Genomic DNA, 19,064 nt, shown 5'->3' with positions numbered 1-19,064 from the left:
GAGAGGCACTCTCGTAGGAAGGAAAGCATGCCAAGCGCCAGGGCATAGACTCCTTGGAGAGGAAGCTGCCACACTCACTGCTTTCTTTCGGATGATTTGTTTCCTGTTTCTCTGTGAGACCAGATTAAACCCTAGTGAACAAAGATGGCTTGCCTTCTAGGTGTTTTACCACCCCACCCCACTCCAGCACATATCACGACATTGTCTTGGTAACACAGCTTAGTGCATAGTAGTGATTTAATGTACATTTTCACTAATGCAGTTGAAAAATAGAAATAGAAGTTCCAGATTCACACACAGAAGTAAGTGACATTTATCAATTCCAAAATATTTTGCAAGAAGTTCTAGAATAAGAATTGTTGCTGGGCGGTGATGGTGCATGCCTTTGATCCCAGCACTCAGGAGGCAGAGGCAGGCAGAGCTCAGAGAGTTTGAGGCCAGCCTGGTGTACTAAGTGAGTTCCAGGATGGCAGGGCTGTTACACAAAAAATGAGACAAAACAAAAAAAATGTTCAGATTAGCTCAGAGAGCCATCTAAAACTTGAATAAAATTCTGATATTACAACATCAATACTTGACAAAATCACAAGAAACTATATACTTTCAAAATATTAAGTGTTCCTATCAAATTTATCTTCTCAGAATCACCAAATATGTGTTTCTTCTTAGAGGGAAAAATCAACTACTCACCACTTCCCCTGATTTATTCACCCCTCCCTCTGCCATCTTCCCCTATATACATATGATATACACCCGCAGGGCACGCGTGCGTGCGTGTGTGTGTGCGCGCGAGCACACGCGCGCGCGCACGCACACACACACACACACACACACACACACACACACACATAGACACACACATAGACACACACACACACACAGGTCGGTGTGTTAGAGCCTTTAAAAATTAGTTCTGTCAGCCAGGCGTTGGTGGCGCACGCCTTTAATCCCAGCACTCGGGAGGCAGGGGCAGGTGGATCTCTGTGAGTTCGAGGCCAGCCTGGTCTACAAAGTGAGTTCCAGGACAGTCTCCAAAGCTACAGAGAAACCCTGTCTTGAAAAACCAAAAAAAAAAATTAGTTCTGTCTTTCAGATAAAATCTACATGGAAAAAAACACGAATTGAAATAGTAATGCAAATTGTAGCAATTGCTGCAATGTTTCCATAAAATCATACAAGCAAAGATGTGTATTCTGGTTTGGGTGGACTGCAACTTCATCGCTGAGTATTTTTAAAATAGAACATAGCTATAGGTGTCATCTTCTGGACAGATCTCCTGAGGACCCTGTGGACTTGGTGGTGTTTCTGGATCTTGATCTGCTTTGGCTTTTTCCTTCAGTTCTGTAAAAGCAAATGAAACACAAACTAAGTTCAATGAACAATATTGACACAGCTGGTTACTCAGTTGGGGTGGGGGAGAGGCCACGGCACAGACAATGCACTCACACTTCAGCTGGATTTGATACTTAAATACTAAAATGCCATGTCAAGGAAATGGTGTTTTTATAACCTTGGATTTTTGTTTTGATTTTCAAGACAGGGTTTCTCTGTGTAGCCCTAGCTGTCCTTGAATTCACTTTGTAGACCAGGCTGGTCTCAAACTCACAGAGATCCGCCTGCCTCTGCCTCCCAAGTGCTGGGATTAAAGGTGTGTGTCACCACTGCCCAGTGGGATTCATTTTTTATAAAGAGCTATTTTTAAAGATTTAATTTATGTGTATTTTTGTGCTGCATTCATTTGTGTGCACCAGGTGTGTACAGGACCCCTTAGAGGCTGGAGGAAGGCATTAATTTGATCTCCTGGAACTAGATTTACAGGCAGTTATAAGCCACAATGGGTGCTGGAAACCAAACTTAAGTCCTCTGCAAGAACAGTATATGTACTTAACCACTAAGCCCTCCTCCTCCAGGCCAAGGTGAATTTTATTTGCCCATTTGTTCTGTTTTGTTTTTGGAGACAGAGTCTCATTATGCAGTTCCATCTGTATGGAACTCAGTAAGTAGGCTGACCTGGAAATCAGAGAGATCTGCCTGCCTCTCTGTCCCTCTGTCCCTCTGTCCCTCTGTCCCTCTGCCCCTCTGCCTCCACCTCTGCCATCTCAGTGCTAGGATTAAAGGTGTGTGCCAGCACCCCAGCTCAGGATTCTGTGTCTTAAAAGAGGTGTGTGTGTGTGAAAGAGAGAGAGAGGGAGAGACAGAGAGACAGAGAGAGATATCTTTTTAGGACTGGAGAAATGACTGAGTGCTTAAGAGTGCTTGCTACTCTTCCAGAGAACCAGAATTTGCTTTCAAACAATAAAACCAGCCACCACAGTTACATAGTAAGTACTAATTCAAAAAACAAAAAGAACATGTTTCTGCACATAATTAATCCTGTTCCAGGTTTGTTTCTCTTACTATAGTTTCGCAAAATGGGTAAATAGAATTTTCAATTATTTAAATTTTTTGGAAATGTGACAACAGAAAGTTGGTTGCCTGAAAAATACATTTTACTTGAAAAGATCCAGGGATAGTCATGGCTCCCATTGAGGTAACTGTCTACTGTCAAAGACGGCTTTAAATGACAAATTCTGAGGAATCCCTACCTTGAGAGAAAGAACAAGCACTCTCACTGTCCTGGTAGGCATCAGGGTCCTGTCCTTGGGAACCACCTGCTTCGTGACTTGGTTCCGGAAGGCAGTCTTTAGGTCCATCTCTGTTCTCATAGGTCTTCATCGAGAGGTCTTCAGGCCCAGGCATTTCATGGCAGAATTCAGGAGAATGGTTCTCAAGCCCAGGTGATGGTTGACATGTCTCAGGTGAGTGTTCTCCAGGCCCAGGCATTTCGTGGCAGGATTCAGGAGAATGGTTCTCAAGCTCTGGTGATGGTTGACATGTCTCAGGTGAGTGTTCTCCAGGCCCAGGCATTTCGTGGCAGGATTCAGGAGAATGGTTCTCAAGCCCAGGTGATGGTTGACATGTCTCAGGTGAGTGTTCTCCAGGCCCAGGCATTTCGTGGCAGGATTCAGGAGAATGGTTCTCAAGCCCAGGTGATGGTTGACATGTCTCAGGTGAGTGTTCTCCAGGCCCAGGCATTTCGTGGCAGGATTCAGGAGAATGGTTCTCAAGCCCAGGTGATGGTTGACATGTCTCAGGTGGACAGTCTTTAGGCCCAGGTGATGGATGGTATATCTCAGGTGAGTGTTCTCCAGGCCCAGGTGAGTCTTGAGTTGTTTTATGAGAGGAGACTGTAGACTCAGTGAGCTTGTGGGTCTTATGAGACGTGAATTCAGGTTCAACTACTTCTTGGTGTGTTTTTGTAGAAATGTCTTCAGACACAGTGCACTCTTGTGTTTTGGAAAAGCAGCCATCAGTCACAGCCATTCCCTGATCTTCTTGGGAAATAATTTTCTCTGGTGTGGCTGATTTGGGGTACGTGTCCAGTGGACAGCCTTCAGGCACATCTGACTGGGGGAGTGCTTCAGGAGAGCATGCTTCTGGGCCAGCAGCATCTCCAAGTGTTGGCCAGGGAACAACACACATCTCTTGGTGTGTTTTAGGAGCGAGGACTTCAGGTCTGGCCACATCTTCACACATTTTTAAAGTATGTTCTTGAAGCACAGCTTCGGGAGAGAGCACCTCGGGCCTCGCCATAGCTTGGGGTGCTTTGGAAGAATGGTTTAGAGACACAGCTGTTTCCCGACACATTTCAGGAGAAAGCACCTCAGGTTGAGCCGTGTCTCTGCACATTTTAGAACAGTGTTGAAGTACAGCTATTTCTTGGCACATGTTAGGAGAGAGGTCTTCAGGTTTGGCCCTATGTCTGTGTGCTTGAGGATGGTTCTGTATTGCTATGTCCTGGCACTGAACGCTTTCTTGCTGTGCTCCAGCACATTGTTCTGCAGGCACAGCTTTTGGGAGGAAGCCCACCAATGGGAGGGCTTCGGCCCCAGGATTGACAGGGTGCTCGGCTTCTTCCCCTGCAGGCACCAATGCTTTCTGCACCCTTCGCTTTCCTGTCTGTGACCTAGGCTCTGCCTTTGCCTCTGCACTTCCTCGTCTCTTCTGGCCTCTTGGGTTTCCTTTTCCTGTTCTCTGATACCTGCGTTTTTTCTGTTCTCTGCAGAGAGACCAGAATTAATGTCAGCAACAGGGCTACGGGATCCAAATGAATGCTTCTGACACCCACGCCTGTCCTTGTGACCTTGCTACATGACCTTAAACAAGCCCTTACTCTCCACATACCTCAATTTCTGAGTTTGCACAATGAACAGTCCTAGGTGTTCAATTTGCTAGGGAAGTGTTCCTGTACACTTTTTGGTTTTAAAGCTAAAGTGTGTGTGTGTGTGTGTGTGTGTGTGTGTGTGTGTGTGTGTGTGTGTGTGTAATGGAGTGAGGGAGGGCAGGAGGAGGGGAAGATAAAGATTATGCTTTGTGAGATAGTTCCAAGGATAAAGGACTTAACTGAGTTCTATCTATCTTCAGCACCCAAGTAAAAATATAGTGTGGTGCCATGAGTTTGTGATCTCAGAACTGGAGAGGCAGAGATCCCTGGACCTTCCTGGCCAGCTAGCTGAACCTAACTCCAGGCCAATGAGATACCCTATCTCAAAGGAGGTGAATGGTGCTCCTGAAGGTTGTCTTCTGGCTGGCTCTCTTCCTTTCTCCTCTCTCTCTCCCCTCTCCCCCTCTCCCCTCTCCCCCTCTCCCCTCTCCCCTCTCCCCCTCTCCCCCTCTCCCCCTCTCCCCCTCTCCCCTCTCCCCCTCTCCCCCTCTCCCCCTCTCCCCCTCTCCCCCTCTCCCCCTCTCCCCCTCTCCCCCTCTCCCCGCCCTCTCCTCTCTCTCTCTCTCTCTCTCTCACACACACACACACACACACACACACACACACACACACACACACGAATGCATGTACCTGTACATATACATGCATTAATATGAAGGAGGTAGTGTGTTAACCCAACCTAAGAATGTATCAAAAGGCCTATGGACACTCACTGCTTGGCAAGCTAATTAAAATTTTGATTAGGACTGAGGAGGTGGCTCACCACTCATGGCCAAACCTGATGACCTGATTCATTCCCAGGATGCGTGTGATGGGAGGAGAGCACTGACTCCCACATAAAGTAAAACGGAACTGACTTTAAAAATAGTTTGCATGGAGACATAGCTGAACACTTAAAAAGGACATACTACTCTTGCTAAGCACTCAAATTCCGTTCCCAGCATCCACATGGGACAACTCACAACTGCCTATAATGCTAGCTCCAGGGGGTCCCATGTACCTCTGGCCTCATGTGCATACACACATGCACACATACACACATACACTCACACACTCACACACACTCACACACACTTTCACACTCACACACTCACACACTCACACACTCACACACTCACACACTCACACACTCACACACTCACACACTCACACACGTACACACTCACACACTCACACACTCACACACTCACACACGTACACACGTACACACGTACACACGTACACACGTACACACGTACACACGTACACACACACTTTCACACTCACACACTTACACACTCATACACACTTTCACACACACTTACACACACACAGTTTTTAAAATAATAATAAATCTTTAAGTACAAAACCAAGCCAGTGAGATGTCTCAGTGGGGAAATCTATTTGCCACCAAGCCTGATTCATCGCTGGTGCCCGCCTGGTGGATATAAGAACCAACTACCAGCCAGAGAGATGTTCAGTGGTTAAGGGTGTGTCTACACATGCAAACAAAATGCTCAAGCAGATAGAATAAAATGTAAAATAGCCGGGCGTTGGTGGCACATGCCTATAATCCCAGCACTCGGGAGGCAGAGGCAGGCGGATCTCTGTGAGTTCGAGGCCAGCCTGATCTACAGAGAGAGTTCCAGGACAGCCTGCAAAACAATACAGAGAAACCCTGTCTCAAAAAACCAAAAAAAAAGTAAAATAATAATAATTTAAAATTTACTTTAAAGATACAAAAATATCGGAGTGACCTCAAGTTTAGTTCACGCTTCCTCTTGACTAGGGCAAGTCATTCAACCTCTCCCTACCTTGGCTACCTTATAGGTGAGATGAGATAAATTACATCTTCCCGTTTTGTGAGGTGGCTGTAAGAATCACATACAACTTAGGTGCCTAGATCACAAACATAGTATAAGGCAGAGCTATGGTATTACTATGGGAGCCATCTGTGTCCTGCCTGTGTCTCTGGAACTATTGTGATTTACTCCAGTTACCTCAGGCTATCAGGTAGATGCTATTATCTCCAGTACACAGAGGACAAACTGAGGTACCATGAGATGTTCTGTACATTGCCCAACCAAGGTCAATGACTAGGAAGTTGGGGGCATTAGGCTAATTAATTTTAATGCTTCCCTGCATGTACATCTATACCATGTGGGTTCTGGGAGCTCTCTTTCTTGACCGCTGAGCTGCTTGTTTTTGTGTGTCAATTGTGTTCTCACTAAGCCCTGTGAGGTCTACAACTCACAGTGTCCAACCACCACTCTCCTGATTCTTAGGATTAGTGTGCACTACCAAGTCAAGCTTTGTGCACCCTTTTTTTCTTTTTTTTTTTTTTTGTGGGGGGAGGCTGTCCTGGAACTCGCTCTGTAGACCAGGCTGGCCTCGAACTCACAGAGATCCGCCTGCCTCTGTCTCCAGAGTGCTGGGACTAAAGACATGTGCCACCAACGTCTTAACACTAACAAAACCAATGCAGGGTAGCAGGAGCTACCCTGGACAGTCCAGCTTCAGTGCCTGGAATTCGTCTGTCTCAGGGGACGGTGGAAACACAGAGAAAGAAAGCAGGGGAAGTTTCTTTTGTCATTACTACTGCTGAGTCATTAGGCAAGAGAGTTAACCAGCTGAAGACTACTTTCAAAGCAAACAACAACAAAAAATAAACACACAGGCACAAACACCACCTGACTTAGGACCCTTGGTGAGATGGTGTGAGCATGGGCATGCAGTTTCCACACCCATCCCTCTCCGGTAAGGAACCTACCCAAGGAGCCATTGTGACGTCTGCTTCTCCTGGGCTTCAGCCTTTCTCTTCCTGAGTTCTTCTCTGTTTCTCAAACTCCAAGTTCCAATGACTTCTGCCGGGGAAAATGGAAAGTTACTGGCAAGTGTGACAATGACCCAGTAAATGTGAGTGTGGCCTCAGCAAGCATCCTGCCGCAGAAGTTTTGTTTATAAATGTTATTATTTCATACGTGTAGGTGTTTTGTCTGTGTGCCATATGTATGCCTGGTGCCTAAGGGGGCCAGAAGAAGGCACCAGATACCTAGGACCTGGAGTTAGACATAGTTAGGAACCGCTATGTGAGTACAGGGAATTGAACCCAGGTCCTCTGGAAGATCAACAAGTGCTCTTAACTGCTGAGCCATTTCTCCAGCCTCCTGCAGAATTTTAGATGCCCCCCCCCATCCTGGTTTTTGCCCTTGATTTTTGAGATCAAGGACCATGCCTTCCTTACTCTTTCACCTTCATAGAATGTGGAAGAGATTGCTTTGCTTTTCTTTTTTTCTTTTTTTTTGGGGGGGGGGGTCTCACACTGTACTCCTGTCCTGGAACTTGCTGTGTAGACCAGGCTGGCCCCAGAATCATAGAGATCCAACCTTTCTCTGCCCCTGGAGTGATGGGATTAGAGGCATTCACCCCCCACACCCAGTGGAGCAGACATTTCGTGAGCATTTGAGTGTGAAAAGCTCAGAGACCTACACAGATAGTATTTGTTCATAAGTGTGCTATTGACTTACTTACTTAATCAAAATAAATTTATATTTGTACAAGTAATAAAAGAAAAACTAGGGTCTGGAGAGACGGCTTAGCGGTTAAGAGCACTGACTGTTCTTCCAGAGGTTCTGAGTTCAATTCCCGGCAACCACATGGTGGCTCACAACCATCTATAATGAGATCTGGTGCCCTCTGCTGGCATGCAAGCAGAAGACTGTATACACAATAAATAAATAAAATATTTTTTTTTAAAAAGAGAACCAACATTAAAAAAAAAAAAGAAAAGAAAAACTAGGTCATTTTCTGTCATCTTTGACATAATAACCTATTTTCATTGCATTCCCTATTTGCATCCAGGCCATATAGTATACAAAGTAGTTATGATAGCATACCATGATCCCATCATTTTTTTTTTTTTTGGTTTTTCGAGACAGGGTTTCTCTGTACTGTTTTGGAGGCTGTCCTGGCACTCACTCTGTAGACCAGTCTGTCCTGGAACTCACAGAGATCTGCCTGCCTCTGCCTCCCAAGTGCTGGGATTAAAGGCGTGTGCCACCACCTAGCAGCTCAAGAATTCGTGATAAGGAAAAATAAATAATTTTACTAAATTCTAATTAAATTCACATTCTCCTTCAAAGTGTAAATGTAAGTAAAAGCCACAATGGTTTTAAGCAGTGTGGCACTTTTATCATCCAATTAAATTACAGAATTTTTTCCTATATGACACTACAATTCTTGCATGAAGCTATAGTGACTACTTGTGGATATGGATCTGCTGGATTTGATGCTGTGTTTATTTGATCCACTGCTGTATTACATGACTTAATGCAGCTATAAATGAACACATACCTCACTAGATCACAATTTTAGCAATGTTAATAACTATCTTAATACAATGATAACCTTCATAATCACATGTATTCAATTTTTGTTTTATTTCAAGGAAAGTGAGGTTATCAGAAGCTGAAAGTTTTCAAACAGTGCCCTAGGGTATCTCAGAGCCTAAGGTTCCACAAAACATTCAGAACAGACCTTTAGATCAATTAGGAGCCAAAAGAGTGAGCATTCAGAGGGATCAGGCCCTCGGGGAGCTTCTGTCCACATATCCTTCCAGAGTCTTGCCAGCTGGCTCTCACAGAACAGAGGAGTGTCCTGGGTATTTCCGCTCTCTCTCATTTAAGAGAAGTTCTCACCACCAGTGTGTTTACTGCTCCTTGTGTTTCTCTAGACCCCTAGGTTCTTAGCACCAACATGCAGCTCAGCCCGTCACAGGCCATCTTGTGTCCCATTGTATCCCCAGCCATGGATGTTTTTATCTGCCCCATCCCCAACAAATAAAAGAGGAAAAGAATGTGTCCCCGAAGCCACCCCTCTGAAGGCTTGTGGTTACCTGGGATGCGCGCTCTCCCTGGGTGACTTTGATCGGGTGTCTGGAGGAGCTGCAGACGAGACCCATCCTTCTCCACATCCATCTTGCCACAACGCCCTCTCAGTATTCGCTCTGACTTCGCAAGCACCCTAAAAGCTTTTTTAAAATGTCAAAACTAACATTTAAAAAAAAAGCACTCCAATGTGCTTGTCACTTCCCGCCTAAAAGTTTTATCTGGCTGGACCACGACTGTGGGCAAATCCACTTTGTTTATCAGACTGCGCAGGTGTGAAGGGGCCGGGCTGGTGCTGGTCATCTTGCAAACGTGATATTCATATAGGGAACCCCTCTGGCACAGTCTGGCATATGCAGCCCCCCACCCAGCAGCCATGGGGTTCCTGCACCAGCATGTCCCTGGATTCCTTTTTAAGGCATCAAATGCCTGGGGGCTGTGCACTCCAGGCTGTGGCCAGAGGGGTGGCTTTTTCATGAATAGAGATGGCTGAGTATAGAAAGAATTCTGGGTCTAGGATCTGACCAGCTCAGTGGCCCAGAGCAACCCACATCCCTTTCCTGTGCTTCTGTTTGCAAAATGAGTAAATAGTCCCTCTCTTGCCTGTTTCATACATTTCTTATGACAGTGACCATGTGGGGTTAGCTGTTGATTAATCTTCCTGGGTATGGCTCTTTTCACCTTCGTTGGTTGCAAACTATTAGCAAACCTTGCTGTGTTCCCTAGAACAGACAGTAAATAGACACACAGTGCTAACTGGGCATCCAAAGCTAATTTCTACACTTGGGCTCACCCACGCAGAACGACAGGTGAAACCCACTGTTAATCCACCCAGGGGAAGATGGAAAACTTTTCTGAGTGAAAAAACATGGCGTTATGTTCCAGAAATGGCAAAGGAGCTGTTCTCTCTCCAATGGATCACCAGACCAATGAAGGAGTAGGCACAGGGACCATGGCTCAACCAAGGAGGGAACACAGAGGCCAAGGTCAGGAGACACAGGGTCCATTGTGTTCTGCAGCCAGGCTTCGAGGAAAAGGTTTGCATTCCAGAGTCACCCTAGTTCGAGACAGAGTGGAGCCAGCGCAGACCTGGAGCCCAGAAACGAGAGCACTGGCATGGTAAAATCTCCTCAGCCATGCAGACACCTCAGTATGCCTTGCTGACAAGTGCTACTTTTGGTATCTAACACGCTGCACCTCAAGGTTAGCTGTTCACTAATAACAGTGTGGGCCCAGCATCGTGGCACACATGGTCATCCCGGAACTTGGAAGGTAGAGGCAGAAGGAGTTAGCCTCAGCTACATATGGAGCGAAGGGCCAGCCTGGGCTACATGAGAGCCTCTTTCTCTCTCTGCCTCCCTTGCCATCATCTCTCTTCATGTACACATGTATGTACATATCTTGTCTATATTATATGTGCATATAAGACACTTATAGGCCGGGCATTGGTGGTGCACGCCTTTAATCCCAGCACTCGGGAGGCAGAGGCAGGCGGATCTCTGTGAGTTTGAGACCAGCCTGGACTACTAAGTGAGTTCCAGGACAGCCTCCAAAGCCACAGAGAAACCCTGTCTCAAAAAACAACAACAACAAAAAAGACACTTATAGAGGTGATGGTCAGTTGACTGTGGTGGTGCACATCAGCTTCTTAGTGAGTTTAAACTATAACTTCATCTGCCAAACGCTAGTTACTTTTTTTTTCTTGTTTGCTTTGAGAGAGGATCTCTTTAATCAGCCCAGGCAGACCTCAACTCACAATCCTCCTGCCTCAACTTCCTGAGTGCTATGATTGCATATGTGTGTCACCATACTAGCTAAGGAATAAGATTTTCAACATACGGAAGAGCATTGAGAATGATTAGCAAACACCAAAGTCCTTGCCACTAAACTGTGTCTTTGTACTGAACGAGCAAGATTTATGTTCCTTCTGTTTCTCAGTCCCTTGATCTTTCTCTTATGTAAACCACTAAAAGTTCAGGTAACTTTTGAGGGGGATGCTAGTCAGAGGAACCTCGTAGAGAATAATAACAGGTATTTTCTATAATTTACTTCTTAAAATTTTTGGATTTTTCATGTATAGTATTAAAGGTCTCAATATAATTTTGAAAATTATATTTTTATAATCTAGCCCAGAATTATAAATGCTGTGAGGTTTTTGTTTGCTTTTGTTTTGTTTGAGACAGGGTCTCTCTCCTCTTCCCTTCCCCCTCTCCATTGCCCTGGCTGTCCTGGAACTCACTCTGTAGACCAGGCTGACCTCAAACTCACAGAGATCCGCCTGCCCCTGCCTCCCAAGTGCTGTGATTAAAGGTGTGTGCCACCACTGCCTGACCAAATATTTTAATTCTTAATAGTTAGGTGGCAGTTCAACACAAGAGTGTTATAGAATCCTTCTGAGAACACCTTTAGAGGATGGCAGAGGTATTTATCAATGAGATTTTCCCCAGAGCTCTTGACCCCTGTCCAGTGATGCAGCAGACTAGACAGGATGTCTGCTCTGTGCTACCTTCTAAGCAAATTGTCAGTCTGCAGAAGTGGACAATGTAGTCCTTGAGCTCTGAGTACGCAAAAGGGACAGAGGACATGCTTTTGGCTTTTAAAAGCAGGGTCTAATGTGTCCCAGGATGAGTTTTGAACATCTGGTCCTTCTGCCTCCAGCTCCCAAGTGCCAAGAGTACTGGAATTACAGGTGGGCACCACCATGCCCTTTTGGTGCTGAAATGGAACCCAGGACTTCATGAATGCTAGGCAAGTACTCTGCCAACTGAGCCATATTGCCAGCCCGAGGACACATCTTTACTGGAAGGAAATAGAACTTAGACCTTTTGTGCCCCCGTGACAACTGCCCTAGACCATTCTGGCTCCACTTTCCTTGTATGTAGAAGCTGTGTGAAGACAGCCTCCAGAGGGTGGAGTCTCAAGTTAACAAATCGAGGGTGGTGCTGGGTGGGGAAGATCAGAGGAGACATTTTGGAGGGATCTAGATTGGAAGGCAGGCAAGGTGTCTCTGGTGTGATAAGCAGTCAAGAGCGGGAATTTGGGACGGAAATAACCACACTGTTGTTTTGCAAGCCTAATTTATGGTCCCTCTGTCTATAGAAAAGTCTAGCTTTATTGCCAGATGTGAAAGGCTGCATTCTAGTTATAAGACCAGATCTTTTTAACAAAAGCTGCCTTATCCTAGAGATATGTGCATATGCACCCAAACCCTTCTTCTAGGCAAATACCTAGAATGGCAAGATGGGCAGGTACCAGTCTTGAGTCACCTGTTTGTCCCCATAGCATGATCTTGAAGGAGGCTTGGCCCCAGTCACCTCCATAAGTGCTCACACTGCAGTGTGTGGGGACAGCTTCCTCGGACGGACAGGCACCGCTTGACTGCTGTGATTACATAAGGCAGCCATTCTAGAATTCTTTCTATTGTCATTCATCCAATGCCCAGCTATCAGGAAGCTGAGGTAGGAGGCTGGAAAGCAAGGCCATCCTGGGCTTCTAGTGAGACCTGTTTAAAATTTAAAAAGAAAAAAGCTCCTGACATTATGTAGTTTTCAGTTTGTTTTGTTTGTTTATATATGGGGTTTTTGTTTGTTTGTTTGTTTGTTTTGAGACAGGATTTCTCTTCTCTGTGTAACCCTGGCTGTCTGGAACTTTCTTTGTAGACCAGGCTGGCCTCAAACTCAGAGATCCACCTGCCTCTGCCTCCCGAGTGCTGGGATTAAAGGTGTGCACCACCACCACCCAGCATAGTTTACAGTTTTTAAGAGATAAAACCAGTTACACATGCCCTTAATCCCAGCACTCGGGAGGCAGAGGCAGGCAAATCTCTGTAAATTTGAGGCCAGTCTGGTCTACAGAGCAAGATCCAGGACAGTCAGGACTAGAGAAACCCTGTTTTTAAAAAAAGGCATTGGGGGCTGGGGTGGGGCAGAAAGCAAGTAATTATCGGTGTACCCGATGACAATGATAGCCAGGAATTCAGGTACAAGAAAAAGAGGCAGGGGCCCCGCATTGACGGTGCAGGGCAGACTGGGAGCCCTGAACCAGACCCGTGATTCTTTGTGATGGACACCTGCGTGGAAAAATACACGGTAGAGGTGGCTAGGGAGAGGGCTCAGTCGTTAAAGTTAGGCTCACACCCAAAGCATCTGGATAAAGGGGTTTAACACTTCACGACTCGCCCGGCAGTGGTGGCGCACGCCTTTAATCCCAGCACTCGGGAGGCAGAGGCAGGCAGAACTCTGTGAGTTCGAGGCTGGGCTGGACCGACAGGCTCCAAAACAATACAGAGAAACCCTGCCTCGTAAAAAACAATACAAACAAACAAAAAAAAAAACCCTTCACAACTCACTCTGTTACACTGCAGCTTCCATGATGAGATTTTCCCTTTCTCCCCCTTTTTTCCCCTCTTTCCTCTTAAATTTCATTTTGTTTTATTCTGGGAGAGAGAGAGATGGGTGAGATTGGGAGGGATTACGTGAAAGACACAAAGAATACATTTAAAATAGGTTTTAAAGCCGGGCGTTGGCTGGGCGTTGGTGGCGCACGCCTTTAATCCCAGCACTTGGGAGGCAGAGGCAGGTGGATCTCTGTGAGTTCGAGACCAGCCTGGTCTACAGAGTGAGTTCCAGGACAGGCTCCAAAGCCACAGAGAAACCCTGCCTCAAAAAACCAAAAAAAAAAAAAAAAAAGGTTTTAAAAAAGAGAATAAATGAACAGTCATGGTGGCTGATGGCTGCTATCTTTATGTAATGTGGGAGGGTGAGGCTTGACTTGGGGAGGAAGGAGAGCCGGGGTGATGACAGTTTAGAGGCCTCCCAGGAAGAGGGCCTGAGGAGGGGGACGGTCACCATGGATGGTCTGAGCACAGGCCTAAGGCAAATGGGCTCCCGACTTTAAAGGGCAGTTCTGGCTCCTGCGAGGGCTGGGAAGGGGAAGAAGGGAGGCAGCCGGAAGAGCATTTCCATGATCCTTGAGAGAGATGATGCAGCTTGGCCTTCAACGGTGGTGGTGAAGGGGTAGTCAGAAAATAACACGGTGGCTACGTTAACTTACAAATGGGGTGTGGGTTGAAAAAGCAAAGACCAGGGTTCGGGTCTGAACAGCGGGGGAATGGAGTTGTCATTTCCAGGAGGGGAAGACGTGGGGGAGATGCACAGCAGAGTTTGAATGTGCGGCCCCAGGGGGAGGAGAGCACAGCCAGCGGAACAGCCAAGGGACGAGCCCAGAAAAGCCGGTGTACAGATGGAGGGTGGTTAGTTCAGGGGCACCGGTGTCCCCTGTAAGCTTAGTGCCAGACTTTGCGGTGTGAAGGAAGGAAGGTCTGAAGATTGCCCTAGCCATTTCTTTCCTAACAGTTCCAATCAGCTAATTACAGACTGTGGCACCCAGGGAGGTTAAATATAGATTTGGCTGTGAACATACAGGTTAGACCAGATAGATACATCATTTGCTGAGGCCCAGGGCAAAATGAAACCGGGGGCTTTTCCTTTGAACAGCAGTAAGATTTTTCACGATGGCAGAAACAGACAATTAACCTAACGCAGGGCCTCATTTAGCCTTTCACTGGGCCCTTGCAGCATCCTTACAGCATAGCTCTTACTGTCCTCCCTTTTCAAATAAAGAAACTTCGTCAGGACACTGATGTAACTAAGGTCACAGAGCTAGGCTGACAGTGTGAGCTTAGAAACTGGGCCTTCAGGTTCCAAGCCTGGCCCGTCTTGAACTGTACAAAGTTGGGTATCAAGAGAGAGGATGGGGCCGGGCATTGGTGGCGCACGCCTTTAATCCCAGCACTTGGGAGGCAGAGGCAGGCGGATCTCTGTGAGTTCGAGACCAGCCTGGACTACCAAGTGAGTTCCAGGACAGCCTCCAAAGCCACAGAGAAACCCTGTCTCGAAAAACCAAAAAAAAAAAAAAAAGAGTAGCATTGTTTTAGGCTAGACTGGGGGTGCTGGTTCTTTAAAAAATCATTTATTTATTTGAGTGTGTGTGTGTATGAGAGAGAGAGAGAGAGAGAGAGAGAGAGAGAGAGAGAGAGAGAGAGAGAGAGAGAGAGAGAGAGAGAGAGAGAGACCGTGTGCACCCTGGTGCAGACTCCTTATACTATACAGACTCTGGGGATTGCACTACGGGTCAGGCTTGGCAGCAAAAGCCTTTACCCACTGAGCGATCTCACCAGCCCTGGATTTAAACTTTCAATCCTCCTGCCCCAGTCTCCCAGACCTGCATCACTGACTGACAGAAGTTTAGAGCCCTTAAAACAGGGGGTGTGAGAACCCTGTTCTCTTTAGATTCATCGCTCCTCAGCTAGCCTGGTGCTCTGAAGGCCCCGTGGGCAATGTTGAAGTCATTAAGGACAGCAAAGGGCCTCAGAGTAATTTGGCTATAGTCATTTAATTCTCTCCACTCCTCAGCTTCATCCCCTGTAAAGCAGACAAGCAAGGCAGATTCTATGAGGACTAAGGAGACCACCAGGATTCTTAGGAAAAAGCAGCTCTCTGCAGATGTGAGGCCCACACATCTGGGCCACATTGATTGCATGACAAAAGAGCTCTATCGAGGCTCCTGGGCCTGTTCCTAAAACATACTGGGGTAGAGGAGTCAAGGGAGGAGCCTCACTGTGTAGCTTCGGCTGGCCTGGAATTAAGTAGACCAGGCTGGCCTCCAATTCACAGAAATCAACCTGCGTCTGCCTCCCGAATGCTAAGTCAAAGGTGTGAGCACTACCCCCGGCTGCACTCCTCTCTTGACAAGATACTTTCCAAAGCTTCTGGTTGTTCCTCAGAGAATGGAAGGAGCTTTGCTGGCTCTTGTTTCCCTCTCAGCCTGTGGTCATGTGATAACCAGTGCTGTCTCTGCTCACCCAGTTACTGCCCAGCACATACAGATAATGTGTTCTCCCGCGGTAGCATGGCTGAAGCCTGGCTTCCATCTAGTCATCATTGCCTTAAAAGAGCACAATACACTTTTAACATTAAATTTGATACTACACTGTATGTATGTGATATTGATTCTGCTAAGCATTGGCGAGTGGACACTCGCCTGGGGAAGGACACGTGTCGTTCTACCTTAAGCCACCATCTGGCCTGTCTATTCGTCCCTGAACGATAGAACTAAGTGCATCTCAGAGCCTCCTCCCCCCACACCACCTCACGGAGTGAGAGTGTAGCGGAGTGGCAGAACGCACGCCCAGCACTGTAACACACGCTCGTGAACGGCGAGCCCTCGTGCAGGGCGAGCACTGCGCTTCCTTCCCGTGCACCTGCAATCTAGCTCTCCCCCTTCCCCCCCCTGCCAAGATACCAGCGTCCGAACGGTGAAACCTAGTGGTCCCTGCTTAGCTTCTGCTCTTCAGCTGGTGCACTGTGAGCACTTCCTTCTTCCTTAAAGCTACCCTGATAGAGCGTGGTTTCTCTGTGGTGTTTATCTCCATGCTCTCCTCTTTCTCCTCACAGGCTGCCCTTTGACTCCCTGAGATGGGGGTAGGGCTGGCTGAGGGTGAGCCCCTGTTCCTCTTGACTTTATACTCTCATCTTAGACAGCTGCGTCAACCGTCTACTCTCTGCTCTACCAACACAAACTAGTACAAAGATCCCATTGTCCAGTATTCCCATCATTCTTGACCGCCAAGAGGTGTCCCTACGCTGATGATACACTCGGCTGATAGAATTCCTGCCTAGCCTCCGTGACTGTTTGAATTTGATCCCCACCATTGCCTGAAACAGGTGTGGTATTACACACCTATAACCCCAGAAGTTGGAGGCTATCCCCCCAAAAAAGGATAGCAAGGGAACACAGAGGAGGAACATCTAAAGACAATAAAGGGGAGCAGCCAGAAGGCTTCTTGAGAGAGATGGCCTTGATGAGCAGGAAACACATTTTGTGTGGTGCTGGAGTTTGAACCCAGGGCCTTGCACATGCTAGGTAAGCACCTACTACTGAGCTCTACCCCAGGTCCTTTTTTTCCCCTATGACAAGGGTTTCGTTTTGTTTTTTAAGATTTTTTTATTGTGAGACAGAATTCTGACTGAATTGCCCAGACTGGCCTTGGATTTACTCTGTAGCCAAATTGGCAACCCTCATGGCTTAGCCTCCAAGTCAGCTAGGATTTGGGATTAGAGGCTGTCACCAGGCCCAGCTTTTCCTCTTGCTCTCCCTCCTCTCTCTTTTCTTTCTTGTGTGGGGTCTCACTACGTGTGGCCTTCCTTGCCTGGCCTGGAACTCACTCTGTAGAGCAGGCTGCCTGCTGCCTCCAGAGTGCTGGGACTGAAGGTGGGCATCACCACGCCTGCAGTCCAGCTTCTTACACAGCCCCATGAACTCTATCTTTTTTTTTTTTTTTTCAAGACCTGTCCTGGAACTCGCTCTGTAGACCAGGCTGGCCTCGAACTCACAGAGATCCGCCTGCCTCTGCCTCCCGAGTGCTGGGATCAAAGGTGTGCGCCACCAGCGCCCTCCCCCATAAGCTCTGTCCTGCCTGTGTCCCTCCTTTCTCCTCACACCACCTCTACCTTCTCCACCACGTCACTGGAAAGTATGAGGGAAACCTCAGAAGAGGTTTATTCCCCTCTATTTCTGCCGGCTCTCCCACCCATAGTGCCCAAATAACTAGAAGATTTCCCCTATTGCTGGCACTGAACCCACCATCACCCTGCTTAGAATCATATAAAGTCTCAGCATGACCCGGCATTAGTGGCACACGCCTTTAATCCCAGTACTTGGGAGGCAGAGGCATGAGTTTGAGGCCAACCTGGTCTACAAAGGGAGTTCCAGGACTGCCCTGGCAGTTATCCAGAGAAACCCTATTTCACAAAACTAAAACTAACAATGACAACAACAAAAATGAAGTCTCAGCATGCCTGTGGAAGAAAGACTAACCTTGGTCCAGCAGGCAGTGTCAGCTCCCAGATGTTCTCTCCCATTCCAGTCAAACAATACCACACTTGCCCTCCCTATTCCTGCTTGGATCTTTCCAGCACGCCCAGTACCTTTGGTTAACCAGTGTTCTCCCTGTGCCCAGCCATCCAGGCAGCAAGTGTCCCCATCACAAAGCCTTTGATGATGATGCTGAAGACACGGACCAGATGATGAGACACTGTGAGCTCATAGAGTACCCAACACGTACCTGAACGATCCCACTTAGATTTGGCAACCAATATTATTCCCATTTCATGGGTAAGAAACTATAGTTTAAAGAGATTAAATAACTTCCTATAATTTCCAAAGAGACAGAGCTGAGGCTCAAAACCAAGGCTGTCTGATTCTACAATTCCACTGCCTTTTCCTGTCTAGAATGAGCTCTCTTTTCAGAACCATGATCTCACTTGTTAACACATATTTTTATTTTTCATATATAAATACATCTGCTATGCTATATTCATTCACCAAACATTGAATAAATTTATGCTGTCATTTCTTTTGGGGGCTGACTTTGAGACAGGGCTTCTTTGTGTAGCTGTGGCTGTCCTGGAACTAGTTCTGTAGTCCAGGCTGGCCTCGAACTCTCAAAGATCCACCTACCTCTGACTCCTGAGTGCTGGGATTAAAGGTGTGTGCTACCACTGCCTAGCCTACTGTTATTTTGTTTGTTGGAGACCGGGCCTTTCCACACAGGTTTGCCTTGAGTTCCCCATCCTCACATGCAGCATCCCAAGTGCCGACATTACATACCAGCATCACCATACATGGCTGCACCATGATCCTTTTATATTGATATCACTATGTTCTGAAGCTAGAGATGCTGCTGCCACGGAACTGGAAAGGTGAGGATGTTGCATGCTGTAGTCTCTGATGACCCTGCCTTGGCCATCAGCTGGAACTGGAAGGATAGCTGAGCTCTGTTTGATATAATAGCATCTTTTCCCCGATAGAGAATCATTCTTCACTGTATTTCACAGACATAATAGTAATGACTCATGCATGTTAAGTCTTTGCTT

The 19,064-nt window shown here is 46.9% G+C and overlaps 1 protein-coding gene across 4 annotated transcripts; it reads right to left on the bottom strand.

Annotated features, from left to right (window-relative positions):
- Nucleotides 1–1,088: 1,088 nt before the first annotated feature.
- Hemgn (hemogen) lies at nucleotides 1,089–18,148 on the bottom strand. Of its 4 annotated transcripts, none has more exons than XM_040738763.1 (6): nucleotides 12,396–12,566; nucleotides 9,138–9,272; nucleotides 7,014–7,107; nucleotides 3,128–4,099; nucleotides 2,586–3,043; nucleotides 1,089–1,341 (listed from the first exon to the last, which is right to left on the bottom strand). In XM_040738763.1, the coding sequence occupies exons 1-6, from the start codon at nucleotides 12,412–12,414 to the stop codon at nucleotides 1,232–1,234; spliced, it is 1,788 nt and encodes a 595-aa protein (XP_040594697.1). In that variant the 5' UTR covers nucleotides 12,415–12,566; the 3' UTR covers nucleotides 1,089–1,231. The 4 variants fall into 4 exon arrangements, with proteins under 4 accessions (XP_040594697.1, XP_040594692.1, XP_040594694.1 ...); XM_040738758.1 differs by having other exon boundaries at nucleotides 1,091–1,341; nucleotides 2,586–3,129; nucleotides 3,172–4,099; nucleotides 12,396–12,564; XM_040738760.1 differs by lacking the exon at nucleotides 12,396–12,566 and adding an exon at nucleotides 18,007–18,148 and having other exon boundaries at nucleotides 1,096–1,341; nucleotides 2,586–4,099.
- Nucleotides 18,149–19,064: the final 916 nt, after the last annotated feature.

The sequence above is a fragment of the Mesocricetus auratus genome, unplaced genomic scaffold, assembly GCF_017639785.1.
Source record: "Mesocricetus auratus isolate SY011 unplaced genomic scaffold, BCM_Maur_2.0 Super-Scaffold_6730, whole genome shotgun sequence".
Lineage (NCBI taxonomy): Eukaryota > Metazoa > Chordata > Mammalia > Rodentia > Cricetidae > Mesocricetus > Mesocricetus auratus.
Note: the sequence above shows the minus strand (reverse complement) of the source record. Positions and strands in the feature narration are given on the sequence as shown.